The sequence below is a fragment of the Hibiscus syriacus genome, unplaced genomic scaffold (genome assembly GCF_006381635.1).
Source record: "Hibiscus syriacus cultivar Baekdansim isolate YM2019G1 unplaced genomic scaffold, ASM638163v2 tig00112159_pilon, whole genome shotgun sequence".
NCBI classification, from domain to species: Eukaryota; Viridiplantae; Streptophyta; class Magnoliopsida; order Malvales; family Malvaceae; genus Hibiscus; species Hibiscus syriacus.
The window spans coordinates 2,585,602-2,600,691 of NW_024063263.1; the positions used below are offsets into that span (position 1 = coordinate 2,585,602).

The 15,090-nt window shown below is 35.6% G+C and overlaps 1 protein-coding gene, 1 long non-coding RNA gene and 1 pseudogene across 2 annotated transcripts; 2 read left to right on the forward strand and 1 right to left on the reverse strand.

The window, feature by feature from the left end:
• The first annotated feature begins 2,716 nt into the window (after positions 1-2,716).
• LOC120175136 lies at positions 2,717-3,168 on the forward strand. Its single transcript, XR_005521237.1, has 3 exons — positions 2,717-2,840; positions 2,920-3,018; positions 3,106-3,168. It is a non-coding gene; the product is annotated as an uncharacterized LOC120175136 (long non-coding RNA).
• A 526-nt stretch (positions 3,169-3,694) lies between these two features.
• On the forward strand, positions 3,695-4,195 carry LOC120175134 (uncharacterized protein At4g14450, chloroplastic-like). The gene has a single exon (XM_039181832.1). The coding sequence runs from the start codon at positions 3,745-3,747 to the stop codon at positions 4,060-4,062; it is 318 nt and encodes a 105-aa protein (XP_039037763.1). The 5' UTR covers positions 3,695-3,744; the 3' UTR covers positions 4,063-4,195.
• Positions 4,196-11,316: 7,121 nt separating this feature from the next.
• Positions 11,317-14,559, reverse strand: LOC120175076 (annotated as a pseudogene).
• Positions 14,560-15,090: the final 531 nt, after the last annotated feature.

Consider the following 15,090-nt stretch of genomic DNA (forward strand, 5'->3'; position numbering starts at 1 on the left):
ATTTATATTAATAAAATTACATTTACTGTGTAAAAAGACATGACAAGAAAAGAAGATAAGGGCATAGATTATTTCCTTCAAATGTTGGAGTTCCCTTCACCTATTTTGAAAGATATGCAGACCTTTTACTTTTAGGGTCTTGTACTTGGGGCTTCCCATCCCTTCTTTAAGAGGCAGGGTTTAAGTTTGGAATCAGATGTTGTAGAAAGATACAGTTTGTGTGTGTCCCAAGGGAAAGAAATACTTTACCAGAGCAAATTAGTATATTAAGATGCAAGTTTAGAATCAAAACTTTACCTTACATTAAGATGCAAGTTTGGAATCAATTCCTGCACTCAATTATATGTGTCTTATGAATAAACACAACTTTTTAACTTAATAAACATAACAAATCCAATCCTTCACTTCATCACTTATAAAATGACTTACAAGTGAGATGTGACTTATTATCACAGTACAATTTTTATTTTTTCGGACAATAAAAATAAAAAACACTCTAGACACCTTTTTTTTTCCAGGTCTACCAAAAATATTTTATTAATATTATTATTATTATTATATTTACTAATTTTATCTTATTTGTCAGTTTACAAATTTGGCCCAAAGGAGATACAAACTCAGCAGCCAACCAACAATGATCCCACCCAGCAAACTCGGATCGAGACTCAAGCACAGACCTGAACCGACTCGATCTGGCCCGTTTGGTAAACCCTAAACACATTAGGGTTTTTAACCCTAATGTATCAAGCAGTTGCCGCCGCCGATTGACCCTTCAGCTCCCACTGGCGCGTGGTCTTCACTGCCTCTCTCCCCGCGCATTAGCAGGCCGTCAAGCCACCGAGACGCCGCCGAATGTCCCACTGTTCAATGTTATCATCAACAGTGACTGATTGTTGCACCTAATCATATGAACAGCGAATAAATTGACAACAAATTAAAAATAATAATTAGCATATCCAACAAAATCCCGATGAAATTGGGTTGTGGCAGAGGCCATCAAATCCATCAGCAACAAGCATAAATCAAAGGCTAGTAAATAAAAAGAGAGGAGACATCCTTTAGATGGGAGAGAGATCAAGAGTTTAAAAAAAAACTAGAGAGGGATTTAGGGTTGGAGAGGAAAAAATAGAGAAAAAGAATTAGAGAGAGATTCGGGAAACCAAGAGAAAAAAAAAAATACCAAACCACATTCGAATAAAAATAACTGTTAGGTATGGCTCATAAATATACCAGTAAAGAGGATAGGAGATGGAGCGGAGTGAGCGAAGCGAACATCAACTGTCCTTACAAAGAAAGTCTCGTTGTGGGGTTACAAATTATGTGGGTTGGGGGTGCGGGGCGTAGCCCCCGCGGTACGGTACAGGGTTGATTTTGTAATTATGTACCAGGGTTTTCTATTATAAATAGAGATGTAACCTAGACCTAAAATATCATTGAATAAAATTCTAGCGCCGCCTAGGCACCGAGGACGTAAGCACATTGCCGAACCTCGTAAAATTCTCGTGTTCTTTCGTTTTCTTTACCCGTTTTCGTCAACAATAACAAATCTAATCCTTCACTTCATCACTTATAAAATGACTTACAAGTGAGATGTGACTTATTATCTTGTAACAGCTCTTACACAGTACACTCTTTATTTTTTTTTCAAGACAGTAAAAATAAAAAGAAAACTCAATAAAACCAACAATCAAACAGAAGTAATTCCATGTTCAGACATGTTGAACCAACAATCAAACAGAAGTAATGCAACTCCATATTCAGACATGTTGAAACCAACAATCAAACAGAAGTAATGCAACTCTCACAATCGCAAAATCGGCATTTGAAAATGTAGCCGACAACGAGGATGGGTGGTTGTTGATGTCGATGAGACCAACGGAACTTCTTCATAAGTGATTCAGCACAAGTTTTGTGAAGATAGAAGTCACAGTAGCAGGAACAATAGTAAAAAAAGTTGAAATGAGTAGCATGCAACCATCACAAGTCTTAACATTATCAATGAAATTGTCACTTAATATTAGATCATGTGCAAGACTGAAATGTTTATTCTAGTCATTTCTCCAGCCTCATTTTGCTCAATGACACGAGTGATGGGATCAATAGATGACAAATCATCATCAAGTTTCTCATCTAAATCTTTTGCCTCAATTACAACGTGCCAAGCTTCCATTGCACATTTCACATGTGCAATAAAATTGCAATACGAGCAGTAGTAACTCCCATAGTCTATATAACTGGGGTGTCACAATACTCACAATCCTGATTCTTGAACTCATTTCCTGAGAGGAAATAGTTGTGGAAACGGGGTGATGATGCCGTCCGACTATGATGATAGGTGGTATCGAAGCGCATTTTGGATGGATTACAAGGTTTCATGCAGAGCATGTATAGGAAACAGAATTTCCTTCGAGACCACATCATCGCAAATGAACGAAAAAGCTTGTTTACAGAACAATGTAAGTGTGTTGATATCGAGAGCAAGTGGAAAGAGTCATCAAAGGTTTCAAAGCTGCTAGAGTGCTTAGAACGCATTCGCCGGTCAGGCTCCATCGAAAAGCATCGTGTTCAGCCAATGGACATCGCTTCTAAACCTCTTGGAGATCCCATTAAGAGAAGATGGATTGGATCCTTAAGATTCGACGGGAAACTGGTTCAAAAATTCTGAGAGTGTTCTATGACACGAGAGAAAACGGTAAAGCCCCCAACACAAGAATTCTGATTAAATCATTGAATCAATTCTTTTCGTAACTCATTTTTCCTGTTTGTAGGTTTTGCTGATGTCTTCAAGAGCTGGTGGGGTAGGCCTGAATCTAACTGCAGCATCAAATGAGTTCTTAATTGTAATATTACAAAACATATAGAAAACAAGAGAATCAAATTCTTATGCTTTTGTCTAAATTTATGATCATCCCTTCGTAGGATCCCTGGTGGAATCCTGCAGTTGAGGAACAAGCAATCATGCGAATCCATCGAATCGGACAAAAGAAAACAGTCACTGTTAGAAGGTTCATTGTTAAGGTGAGTTTCAGTCTCTCAAATATGTTATTTTCTGGGTTTCTTCCATTAATGAACACAAACTGAGATGAACAAATGATATGATCCCAGGAAACAGTTGAAGAAAGGATGCAACAAGTTCAGGCAAGGAAGGAGAAGATGATTGCAGGTGCTTTCATTGATGAAGAAGCCAGATCAGCAAGGATTGAAGAGCTCAAAATGCTCTTCTGATGATTATATATAACCCTCTAATTTTGTAAATGATGAATGTACTTAAGAGAGGGACTAAAATGCAAACATTGCTTTTACGGGGGGCTTCTTAGTATATAGTCCATTTTAACCTCATTTTTGTAAATTCTGGTTATTATGAATGGCAACTATTTATTTATTTATTTTTGTTAAAAAGAAAGATTGACCATTCAACAGTATCTTTTGACTGAATTAAAGTAGTCATAAAATCAAACTAATTTTCTTAATGCAAAAAAGGAAAATAATAAATAATAAATAAAGTATTTTTAATTTAAAAGGAAAATAGAAACACTTGAGGCCAATAAAAGGAATGTTCCAGAAAAAATCAGACAAAGTCAAAGAAAAAAAGTTGAACCAGCTAAGCTTATCCTTTTCACGTGGGATCCACTCGCCCCTCTTCTTCCTATAAAAACCCTCCAAAAGCGATGCATCGATTGAAACTCTCATTCAACAAAGAAAAAGAAATTATTAACTCTCGTCGGAAATCCTAGAATCTCATCCATGTCAACCTCGCCGAACAAATTCACTGCCGCCAACGGTGGCTCCATGCGGCGGTCCGGCCGACTTCAACTTCGTGCTCCTGCTTCCTTAAAGATCAATCCTGTTTCCAGCTGGAAAATTGCGATCCCTCTCTTATCTCCGCTGGCATCTTCGCCTCCCTCGATTGATCGGAAGCAAGAGCCACCTCGTGAAGAACACCAGCCGCGACAGATCCAGAGAACGGAGCCCGAGAAGCTTGTGTTCAAGATGTGGCAGCATCCAGCAGCACCGTTTTGTTGCGAGCCGGCACCGTTCGTGCCGTCGTTCGTGCCGGTTTAGTTTCATACACGAAGACGAAAAGTAGTAGTTAGATCTAACGGCGTGTGTTCGTGTTTTGTTCCATTTTTGTATAATCTGTTCATATTATTATACTTTTTTTTAAAAAAATGTACACAGTTGTGCATTTTCTCCATTTCACTTTGCTTTACATAATTATTTTTTATTCTGTTTGGGAAGTGAGAAAATGACGGAAAATGAAAGGTAACAAACGAAATTGATATTTCAATTCAAAGAGAATAATAAAAGGGAATGGATTAGGTGCCGGCTTGATTTGTTTTCTGGGTTTAATATTACTATGACCAGATCTTGTTTGAATGGTCAAGAAAGAAATGGGCAGCATACAACAACAAAATACTATTCTCATATGCAATGAGACATACAACAACAAAATACTATTCTCATATGCAATGAGGTAAGGGAAGGTAGGGTAGTAGGCTGTCATCAATACCAGGTTGAGAGTAACATCCGTGGAAGACCTCCGACAGTTAGAAAAATTAAAAGTAAAGATAGAAATGACATGCATGTATAAATAAATAAATAGTTGAACAATCTTCATATGTGCGTCTGAATTGTGAAATAATTTCTGCATAAAAATCTCTGCATATAGACAGAAACGTAAGACCCGACTAATATTTAAAAAGAGCAAAACTTAAAGTGAAGGAAACACAAAATTCAACGATAGCAAGCAACGAGAAGGAATAAAGTCAAATGTGTTAAAACCTAAACTAAAGCAACACTACTCCGCTACCCTAGTTCTAAGCCTTCATAAATTCCAATGACATAAACGTATAAAAAGAATAAGTCATGGAAATTACTACAAATGCATAAAAAAGAAGACAGAGATGTTATACCCTATGGATGTGATCTGTACTACTCGGTTACCCTGATCTTAAGTCTTCATACTTTCCTATCAGAGGTCATGTCCTCAGTAAGGGTTAAATCCTTTAAATCAAATCTCAAGCAGTCTTCCCACTTCTGCTTTGGTCGTCCTCTCCTTCTGGCACCGTCGACTGTAATCGACTCCACCCTTCCTGACTGCATCCGATGGATGTCGCCTAAGGACATGTCCAAACCACTGTAGTCTTCCTTCCCTCAATTTTTCGGGTATAGGCACCACCCCCAAGGACATCCTAATAGCAGAGTTCGGTGTCATGTCCCACAGAGTCCTACCACATGCCCATCGAAGCATTCTCATTTCTGCGGCCTCCATCCTCCTTACGTGGTCCTTCTTGATTGCCCAATATTCTGATTCATACAGCAACGCTGGTCTTATTGCCATTCTATAAAATTTTCCCTTAAGTTTTAGAGGCACCTTCTTGTCACACAAAACTCCGGTAGCAGCCCTCCACTTTAGCCATCTCACCTTTATACGGTGTGTAACGTCATCATCCACACATCCATCTTTATGTATCATAGATCCTAGGTACTTGAAACAATCCTTTGAGAGGAGAACGTGTCCTTCTATGCATACTTCTACATCTTCATCGTTTTGGCTCCCACTAAAGTTTGAACATAAATACTCAGTCTTTTCAATATTGATCACTAGACCTTTTTTCTTCCAAAGCAGTCTTCCAGGTAGCCAGTCTACTATAAAGCTCAGTCCTTGTTTCAGCAACTAGGACAATGTCGTCAGCGAAAAGCATACACCATGGGACAACATCTGGTGTCGCACAGTAGATGTCGTCCATAATCAAGGCGAAGATGTAAGGGCTAAGAGCCGACCCCTGGTGGAGTCCGATTTCCACCGGGAATGGCGCGGTGTCGCCAACTGTAGTCCTAACGTATGAAGTAGTTCTACAGTACATATCACGAATCGCCCGGATATAAGCAGTTGGGATCCGTCTCGTTTCCAAGGTCTTCCAGATCGTATCGCGGGGAAGGTTATCATACGTCTTCTCAAGGTCAATGAATGCCATGTGAAGATCTCTATTTTTTCTCTATATTTCTCAATAAGCCGTCGAAGAAGATGAATCGCCTCCGTAGAAGACCTACCTGGCATAAAGCCAAATTGGTTTTCCGAAACCCTAGTAACCTGTCTCAACCTTGCTTCTATCACCCTTTCCCATATCTTCATGGTATGGCTAAGTAGTTTAATACCTCTGTAGTTGCCACAACGTTGGGGATCTCCTTTATTATTATAGATTGGTATCACCGTAGATTGTCTCCACTCATCTGGCATCTTGGTAGTCTCTAAATAATATTAATGACATATGTCACATTCTGATAATTTTGATAATTTTTTAAATTATATATTTAAAAATAACTCTAATTTCTTAACTACAAAAAATTAAATTCCTAAAAATTTCAAATACTAACCTTAACCCGCCGTCGTACGACCACCATTGTCAACGTCGTTGTTTTCATCTTTCTAGTCAGACATCATTCTTGTTGTGAATTAAGCATTGAGATCGCAAGAGGACATAATTTGTAGCGTCAGGATTCATCGGGGTACACATGTCAATTGGCTCATGTTTTGGTGGCTTTTTATGGGGTTATCGATAGTCATGTGCAAGTTCATCGACGATAAAGATCGGCACTCGGTATGAGTTTAAGGGTTGGTATTAGGATTTTCAAGTTTTTGGATTTTTTTAAAGTTTTTGAAAATTTGGGTTTTTTTAATATAATAATATTTAAAATTAAAATTTAAAATAAAATTTTAAAATTACCAGAATGTGACATGTATCATTTAAATGGTAGAATTTAATATTCATTATGGCTGAGGCACCTAAAGTGATAACATTTGTCGTTCGACACCTGGACGAATAAAAAAGTTGAGCACCTATTTAGAAAAAGCGGTAAAAATTTAAAACTCATAAATAAATATTTCTTTAACTAGCATTAAGATACTATTTTTTTTCTTTTTAGGGTTATAGTTTAAGCTTTAAGATTTGGGGTTTAGAGTTTAAGATTTGAAATTGGGGTAAAATATATATTGTTTTACTATGATTTAAAAGATATTTATTAATGGGTTATATATTTTAATTAATATAAGTCTTTATTTATTTAAATGTAATGGCTATAAATTAGTTAAGTTTACATAGTGTAAGTGGATCCTATGCTTAGGGCTGACCAACGAAATCGAGAAAATCAAAAAATCAATCCGAACCAGACTACTTGGTTCAGTTTTGATTCGTTTTATAAAAATAAATATGCAATTCAGTTCAGTTTCGATTTTTCCATATAAAACCATTTTGAACATAATTAAATTAATTAAAAAGAAAAAAAAAAAATATCATTTTGAATTTATTATAATATAAATTTAAATAAATAAATTATTAAAAATAATAATTTTATTATAATTTTTTATATATTTGCACTTGATTTAAGCTTTAAATTTATTATAAATTTAACATATCAAATAGAATCTAAAATTATAAAATATATTTACAATATTATATTTTAAATAAAGTATTTTGAGGGTAAAATAATGATGACAGTATAAAGAGTTAAGGAATTGATGGAAAAAAAAGAATTTGCAAATAATTGCAGTCAAAAGACCAAATCGAGTAAAATGTAAAATTGAGGGAATTAAAAAGAGTATATTTTTAGTAAAAATAAGAATTGAAGTTAAATAGGTAGACTAAATCGTCAATGTTTAGTCAAATTTTTTTATTGTTCGAATGACTTAAATTTTTTCAAATCAATTGGAACTCAAATTCAATCGATAATTTGAATTAACTTGAAACTCAAATTAAAAGAATAATTGATTTTTCGAGTCGTGTCGAAATTTATTCACCTTATCTATAGTAACCCATAAATTTTAAATATATCAATAGAAAAATATTTAATATACATATCGTGTAAATTTAAACTTCATTAAATAATATATTTTGAATGACTCTAAATCTATTTTTTAAAATTTGTAAATCCTAAATTCTAAACTTTAATCTCTGACATCTTCAATTAAAATATTTCAACAATAATGATACTAATTAAGATTAAAGGGTCATGGAATTAAACTGTATAAGTTATATTTATAATTTTATGAGGGACATAATTATAAATACTTAATAGATTGACTTAATATCAATTCTATATAAAGAGGTAGTGGTTGTAATTAAATAAGTTAACTTGCATTGCTCTTATCCCGTTAGAAAATTTTTATAAGAGACAACCTATCTTCTTGGAAGACCACAACTAAAGAAAGATTCAAAGATTTTAATTCATCAATTACGTTCTTATATTTATTATGGTTCGATTACATACATATCAACCATAAAAATAAGTGAATAATGCGCGATAAAACAAATGAAACGTGTTACAAAAGCATAGTAAAACGTGTCATAAAACAAAATTAAAACGTGCCAAAAAGATAAACAAACGTAATTAAAACAGAGCCCATCAGTGAGAAACTTCATGGCCCGCCTTGAACTAGGATGCTAACACCCCTCCTTTGGTCCAATTAAGCAATTTAAAGAAATTAAAAGATCCACATATTTTGGGCCACAAATTATTGTGGATTATATGTTCATTTATAGGATGATGCTTTGTTAAGTTTTTCGATTATTAAAAGTTGCAAAATGGTCATTTGATTATAGAGTGTTGTTTTATTGAGTCTTTCAACTATTAAAGTTACAAAATGGTAACCTGACTATTCATTATATTTCAAACTTGTCCCTTTCGGTTAAAAAACTGACAACAATCTGAGTTGAACGTTAACATGTTGATTGTGATATGTTAAAATATGATCCTAGAATCTTAAACGACTATCATATCTCAGTCATCATGTTAACGTCCAGCTCAGACGACAGTTAATTTTTTAGCATAAAAGGACAATTTTAGATCATAATGAAGTCGAATGACCATTTTGTAACTTAGTCAATGGACTCAATAAAGTAACACTCTATAGTTAGAGGACTATTTTATAACTTTTAATAGTTGAGGGACTTAATAAAATAGTAACCTATAGTCAATAGATTATTTATGTACTATTCTCTAGTTTTTAATGATGCTCTTTTACCTTAAGATCGAGTTTGGTTTAAGAACAAATAAAATTTTCCTAAACTCAAGTCTAATGGACCGAAAAATCAATTCAGCCACATACTATTGAGGGTAAATTACACATATCATCACTAAAGTTTACTTTCTGTACTATTTCACTTACTTTACTTTAAATATGTTCAATTTTCCCATTGAATTTAACGCAATTAACATTTTTTGTCACTCAGCCGTTTTCTCACAAAATGGCATTGTAAATAAGTTGTTATATAGATGTAAAACGATGTCGTTTATTTTTCCAAAACGACATCATTTTAACGCCGTTAAATATTTAACGACTGAATGATCAAAAAAGTTAATTGTATTAAACTTAGTGATTAAATTAAACATATTTAGAATACAATGAGTAAAATAGGAAAGAGAATAAAGTTCAATGATGACTAGTGTAATTTACCCTGTTAATCAAACCCCAAAAAAAGAAAACTATGGGCAAATCCATGTTATTATTTTTCACGTTTTAACTAAAAAGTAATAATTTAAAAGTTAAAAACTAATAATTTTTTATTACAAACATATCCCCTAGATCCTAGCCATGATGTTTGGTAATAAATAATAAGATTATGCCCATAGATCGCTCCCTCTGTATTCAAAGCTAAATCCCATTGGAGCAAGATGATTTATGGGATCATTTTTTATTTATCGACACAATAGATCCACGTTCAACTCAGAATACCATCAATTTTTTTTAACGAAAAAGATGAGTTTGAAATATAATGAATAGTGGTGTGATCATTTTGTAATTTTTAATAGTCGATAAACTTAATAAAGTTTTACCTTATAATCAGGGGATTATTTGCGTACTTCACTCGTAAATAAATACAAGTGCACGCATAAGATCTAAAAAATTCCCAACTAGAAAATGGTGCCACCAAAATCTGAGAGTTGATTATTTAATTTATTGTACAGCTTTACCCCCATCATGAAGAGGAATACCATTTCTCTAGATTCATTGCTTCTATTCCATGAAAAAGAACAAAAAAAAAAAAGTAAACATTTTATGAACTTATAAAAACAAGGGGTCCTAATTATAAATATAAAAAAATGGTTAAATTTAATTCAAAATTGAATGAATTAATAAGAGAAATGGAAAAAGATGGTCAAGATAAAATTTTCCGAAATTATAAAAATTAGGGTACTAATTATAATATAAAAAATCAGGGCCCTAATTATAAACACAAAAAAATTGGGGGCCCTGGGGGCGCTCAGTGTGCTCCCCCTTAGAGCCAACCCTGGAGGGACGGATGGGGATATTTACCTCCTCTGAAAATTTAAAATTATTATATATTTTAAAAAAAATCTATGTATTTTTTTGTTCCCTAAGTTTAAGTTCATCCCCTCTAACATAATCTTGTGTCCGTTCCTATATATATAGACGAGGAGATTGATGTGAGCGATCTTCGCTTGAAAATTTTATAAGTTCATTATGATATAAAATCTTGTGTTTGTTTCCTAATAAAATTCTATTTTATATTTATGAAATGTTAGAATTGAACAAACCCGGAAATGATAAATTGTTTTATATTAATAGAAATTATTTTTTATTTATAAAATAAAAAATTGTAAAATAGATGGGCATAGGTAAAAATCAAGTTGATGTTGGAAATTATGCAACCCAACATTTGTCTTGTACCTAACAATGAAGGCAATTCCTAGGACTTGATGGGAGCAAAAGCCACCGCCACCAAATGCGACAAATCCTTGTCTTCGTCGGTAAAAGTGGTCAAAATCATTCCCAGGGTCAACTTGTTTCAGAATAAAATAATGATATTCTTGTTCGAATATAAATTTATAAATATCATTATGATAAGATTGATGTACGATTCGACTGATATATTAGTCGAATCGTACATCAATCGGTATTAATATTAAATTCGATTCCCGATTCGGAAAAAAAAAAAAGGGAGTCCATGTCATACGTAGCGCAAGTGTAAGGGATCATGCATGAATTTGCAAACGAAAACAACACCAAAAACTATAGCCATAAATGGCCTCATTTCTCCCACTTTCTCAAAGCACCACGAATGGAAATGTACACTTACGTATCAAATATATTTATATCCGATCCGATTCAAGTTCGAATAATCATAAAATGTCCGAAATTTGTATAAAACTAAAAATAGTTACAATGTATAAGTAGATCCTAACCTTATATATATATATATATATTCAGACATGGATACAAGACATGAAAGCCGAATGCCGTAAGTAAGATAAACTGTTTTAAGATCTGCAATAACTTTAATCTTTAATCTGGTTTTTGCACTGTGCATGTAATTTATTTTTATTAGGAGTGTTGTGTTGTAGAGAATTCTAACAAAAACTATCGATTCGATCATGAAATCGAGCACATTAAGCCGGGAAGAAGAGGTAAAAAGGGAGCTTTGTATACCATTTCGATCGTGAATGATGTGTCTCGTAACATGTCGATGAAGTAGCATGTCAAGGTTGTACTGTCCCGTGACTTGAACTTGGTGGTCTGCATCAGGATGTTTCGGAGTTCGATGGCAATTTCTTGTAACAGAGCTGGTTTTGAATGACTCCGTTGATTCCTATCTGTGAACATTTTTCCATCTATCTTCTTCGGCGCTGGCAGTCATGGCGACAATCAAGGCCAATTACGACTTCGGAATTTCCGGATTCTCATTGCAACTTCGTATCCATCTAACTCGGGCATCTGAAGCTCCAAAAAAGACGATTGGAATGGAGATGAGGCTGGCCCAATAGAACTGAGGCAATCAAATCCGGATGACACGGCTGAAACACTGCATCCCAACTTCTCAAGAAGTTTTCGAGTCACAGCGCGGTTCAAATCGTCGGCGTCAGCAAGTAAGACTTGCAAGCCCTTGAAAAGAGAGTTAGAGCACGGCTGGTCTGAAGATTCTCCAGACTCGTTTATTGTTATATGATGGGATGGTCGGACTTGAAAAGAATAACAAGCACCATGCTTGAGCGAACCTCGAGGATTTTGTACCACCGATATGTTCCCGTGCATGAGCTACACGTTTGTTCGAAATCACGAAAATAAATTAATCAACAATTAACATAAACAACTTTTCGTTTATTCACCGAGTAAATTTTTCGTTGCACTAATCGGATAAGAAACAATTAACACCTCTAGCCTAGCAACTTCTATAGAGACGGTCAACCTCGGTTAAGCATCAAAAGCTTAGCATTCCCATAGAAGAACAAGTATAAACAAAAACATACAATAATCTAATGATAGACGGATGCATATTCGGGAAACAATTAGCATTCTTACCTGCACTAGCTTTGGCAATGCTGAAGCTCAACCGTTCCTTGGCTCTATGGCTGTTATACTTTCCCATGAACTGTACTCTGAATCGAGCTGCCCTCCGACTGAGAGTTGCAATTGTCAATCCTAATCTCGAACCTGATATGTACATCGCCATCCAAAGAGCTGCTCCTCCATGCAGCCTGTCTCTTGATCATTCCGTTCCTGACTACCATTCTCGGAGAACACCTGAAGCACTACAGTTCCACCTTCACCATTGTCATCTAATAGACTCCCACCATATGCAGTATCACCTGAAAAACTCCCTATCATCACCATAAACAGATCGGGCAACGATTTGTCAACCTCAATTGAAAAAACACCCTATAAACAGACAAGCACTTGGCAAGACAAGCGGTTCTTTTATCATGGAATGTATCGAAGAGATCTCTTCACCAATGGGGATCTTCCACTATCCATTGTTGAAAATCCATCATCGTTTATCAAGGTCGATAGTACACTACGGTCTTCATCATTGAATCAACGATAATTCGTTGATCATTATTCAGATTTCCATCCTGCATCATCGAAAGCAAGCCCTAAATCGAGTGCATTGGCCTCCTCGTTCATCATCATTACCTTCTGAATGCATTCCTAACTTGGCTTGCCCTCGTAGCATTCTGCCGTGCCTGTTTTAATGCTCGATTTTGCTCAACCAATTGGTCCCTCGTGTGTGAGACTCTTCAAGAACAGCAGCATGAGAGAGCGCACGGCCACTTGATCTGTAACGACCTTAACTATCTCTAGTTCCTGGTTGCTCCATGATCTATTTTGTTCACTCGGAAGGACACAAACCAATATCGCATCATGTCTGAAACTAGTTCGGGAGTTCCCCCTTTAAAATTGGATACTCGAAGCATGGCATCCGAATAGCAGCCACAGTCCTGGCTCCCCAGACTCTCCATTGCTTGCAGTGGCAAGAGCCAAGTCGGAATCAAGAATGTTACTCCATCACTTCCTTTAATCCTCACAACATCCTGATCAGAAATCGGAATGGTGAAATTATTCGAATAGTCCCTCCCTTTGAGTTCATGAGTCAATTCACACGGTCTTGATCTCATTAGGCATCCATACAGCACAATTTTGCAAACCTAATGTCTTGGACAACCCACCATTGTCGTGTACAAAAGGTATGCCTGTCCAACGATTTACGGATTTCTTGAGTAAGCATGCGGACGTGGGCACCGGTCTCCTTCTGCTTCATTATAACCGACTTCTCGCCCGAGATTCCAAGCCTTTTTCTTCAGCATTAGCTCCCTCACCTTGACCTTGAGAAGCACGGAATGAGCGTAATAAGCGTAATAGCGGTTGCACACGAGACCAACCGCGGTGAGAATCTTGAACACGGTTAGAGCCAACATGAGTTGAAACGGATGGGGACCATAGGTCCAGCCATTGAGCAAATGAGTCAATCCACAGAGCACGATGAAAGCAATGAACTCAAGAGGACCCATTTGAACGGCACATTCGAACCAGCTAACAAGTAAAGCAGTTCGATCGGGATCGAGAAATACGCCACGGCAATCAAGAAGTCACTCACTCTTGAGTCTCTAAGATCTCGATGCTCCAAAAACTCCCCTCATCGTCGCAACTACACCTCGGAAAGCCGTTCATCGGCGGCGGACACCGATATCAGAAGCGAAGAAATCAACAACCCGGGAGCTAATGCCTTTAACATTGCATCACCAAATGAACTGCTTCTACTCGTCATTCAAACCGTTTATTGATACAAATCACCAGATATTTCCAAACATTGTTCGCTACACAGCTCCCTCGAGCTACAACATTATAATCCCGAACTTCAATCCTCATTGTCTGTAATGGAGAAACAACTTAGTATTGTCGAAAACTAATAAAAAAACCAAAATATGAAATTCCCACCCAGAACCCAATAAAACAACAAGAAGAAAAACAAAAGCAACCCATTTGGTCTGATATTCCCATAAATGCAGGCTGAAATCAAGCCCAAAAACGAACCAAAAAGAAAGAAGAACAGAAACTTACCAGAAACAAGATGAAGGGAAGTAAAAGAAAACCACCTTCAGATCTTTTGATTTTCTATGTCATGCAAAGCCAAAAACACACACACTTTGATAACTCTCCAACGCTTTAGTATCATTAAACGTTGCAAATTCAATCATTTGAACAGGTTTCAAAGAACCCAAACACACACAAAAAGAAAAAGAAATGTATATATAAATTCGAAAGCTTTTCCCGTTACAGTACATCACCACCAAAGACAAGAAGGATAAAGAAAAACACTGGTCTAGAGTTTTGTCTGTGTCTGGTACTGGTTTGATTCCTTTTTCAAAGGATTTTCCTAAACAAGCAGCCCCTTGATTTTATTAAGGAAAAAAAGAATAAGAGAGAGAAAGTAGCAGGAGGAGGAGAAGAAGAGGAAGAAGAAGGGAGAAGAGAGAGAAACAGAGGGGACCCACTTTCTTACATGAATAGAACTTAGACGCCCTTTTGAACCGAAACGTCCTTCTCATACCCAAAAAGATTTGTTTTATTTTCCTTCACTTTTATTTATTATTTTTAAAACGGTTAAACTATTCATTTAATTATGATTTGATTAAAATATTACTATATATATATCACTTTATTATTAAATAGAGAAAATAACCTCAGTGATCAAAAATATCAGATAATATACGATTTTGACTAATTTTTTTTGGATTTACAAAAATGACCAACAAAATTGCAAAGCGATCTTTAATTCGCATTGCGATCTCCAC

Coding starts and splice junctions, on each gene's coding strand:
- LOC120175134 (XM_039181832.1), top strand. CDS start 3,745: ATGTCAACCTCGCCGAACAAATTCACTGCCGCCAACGGTGGCTCCATG.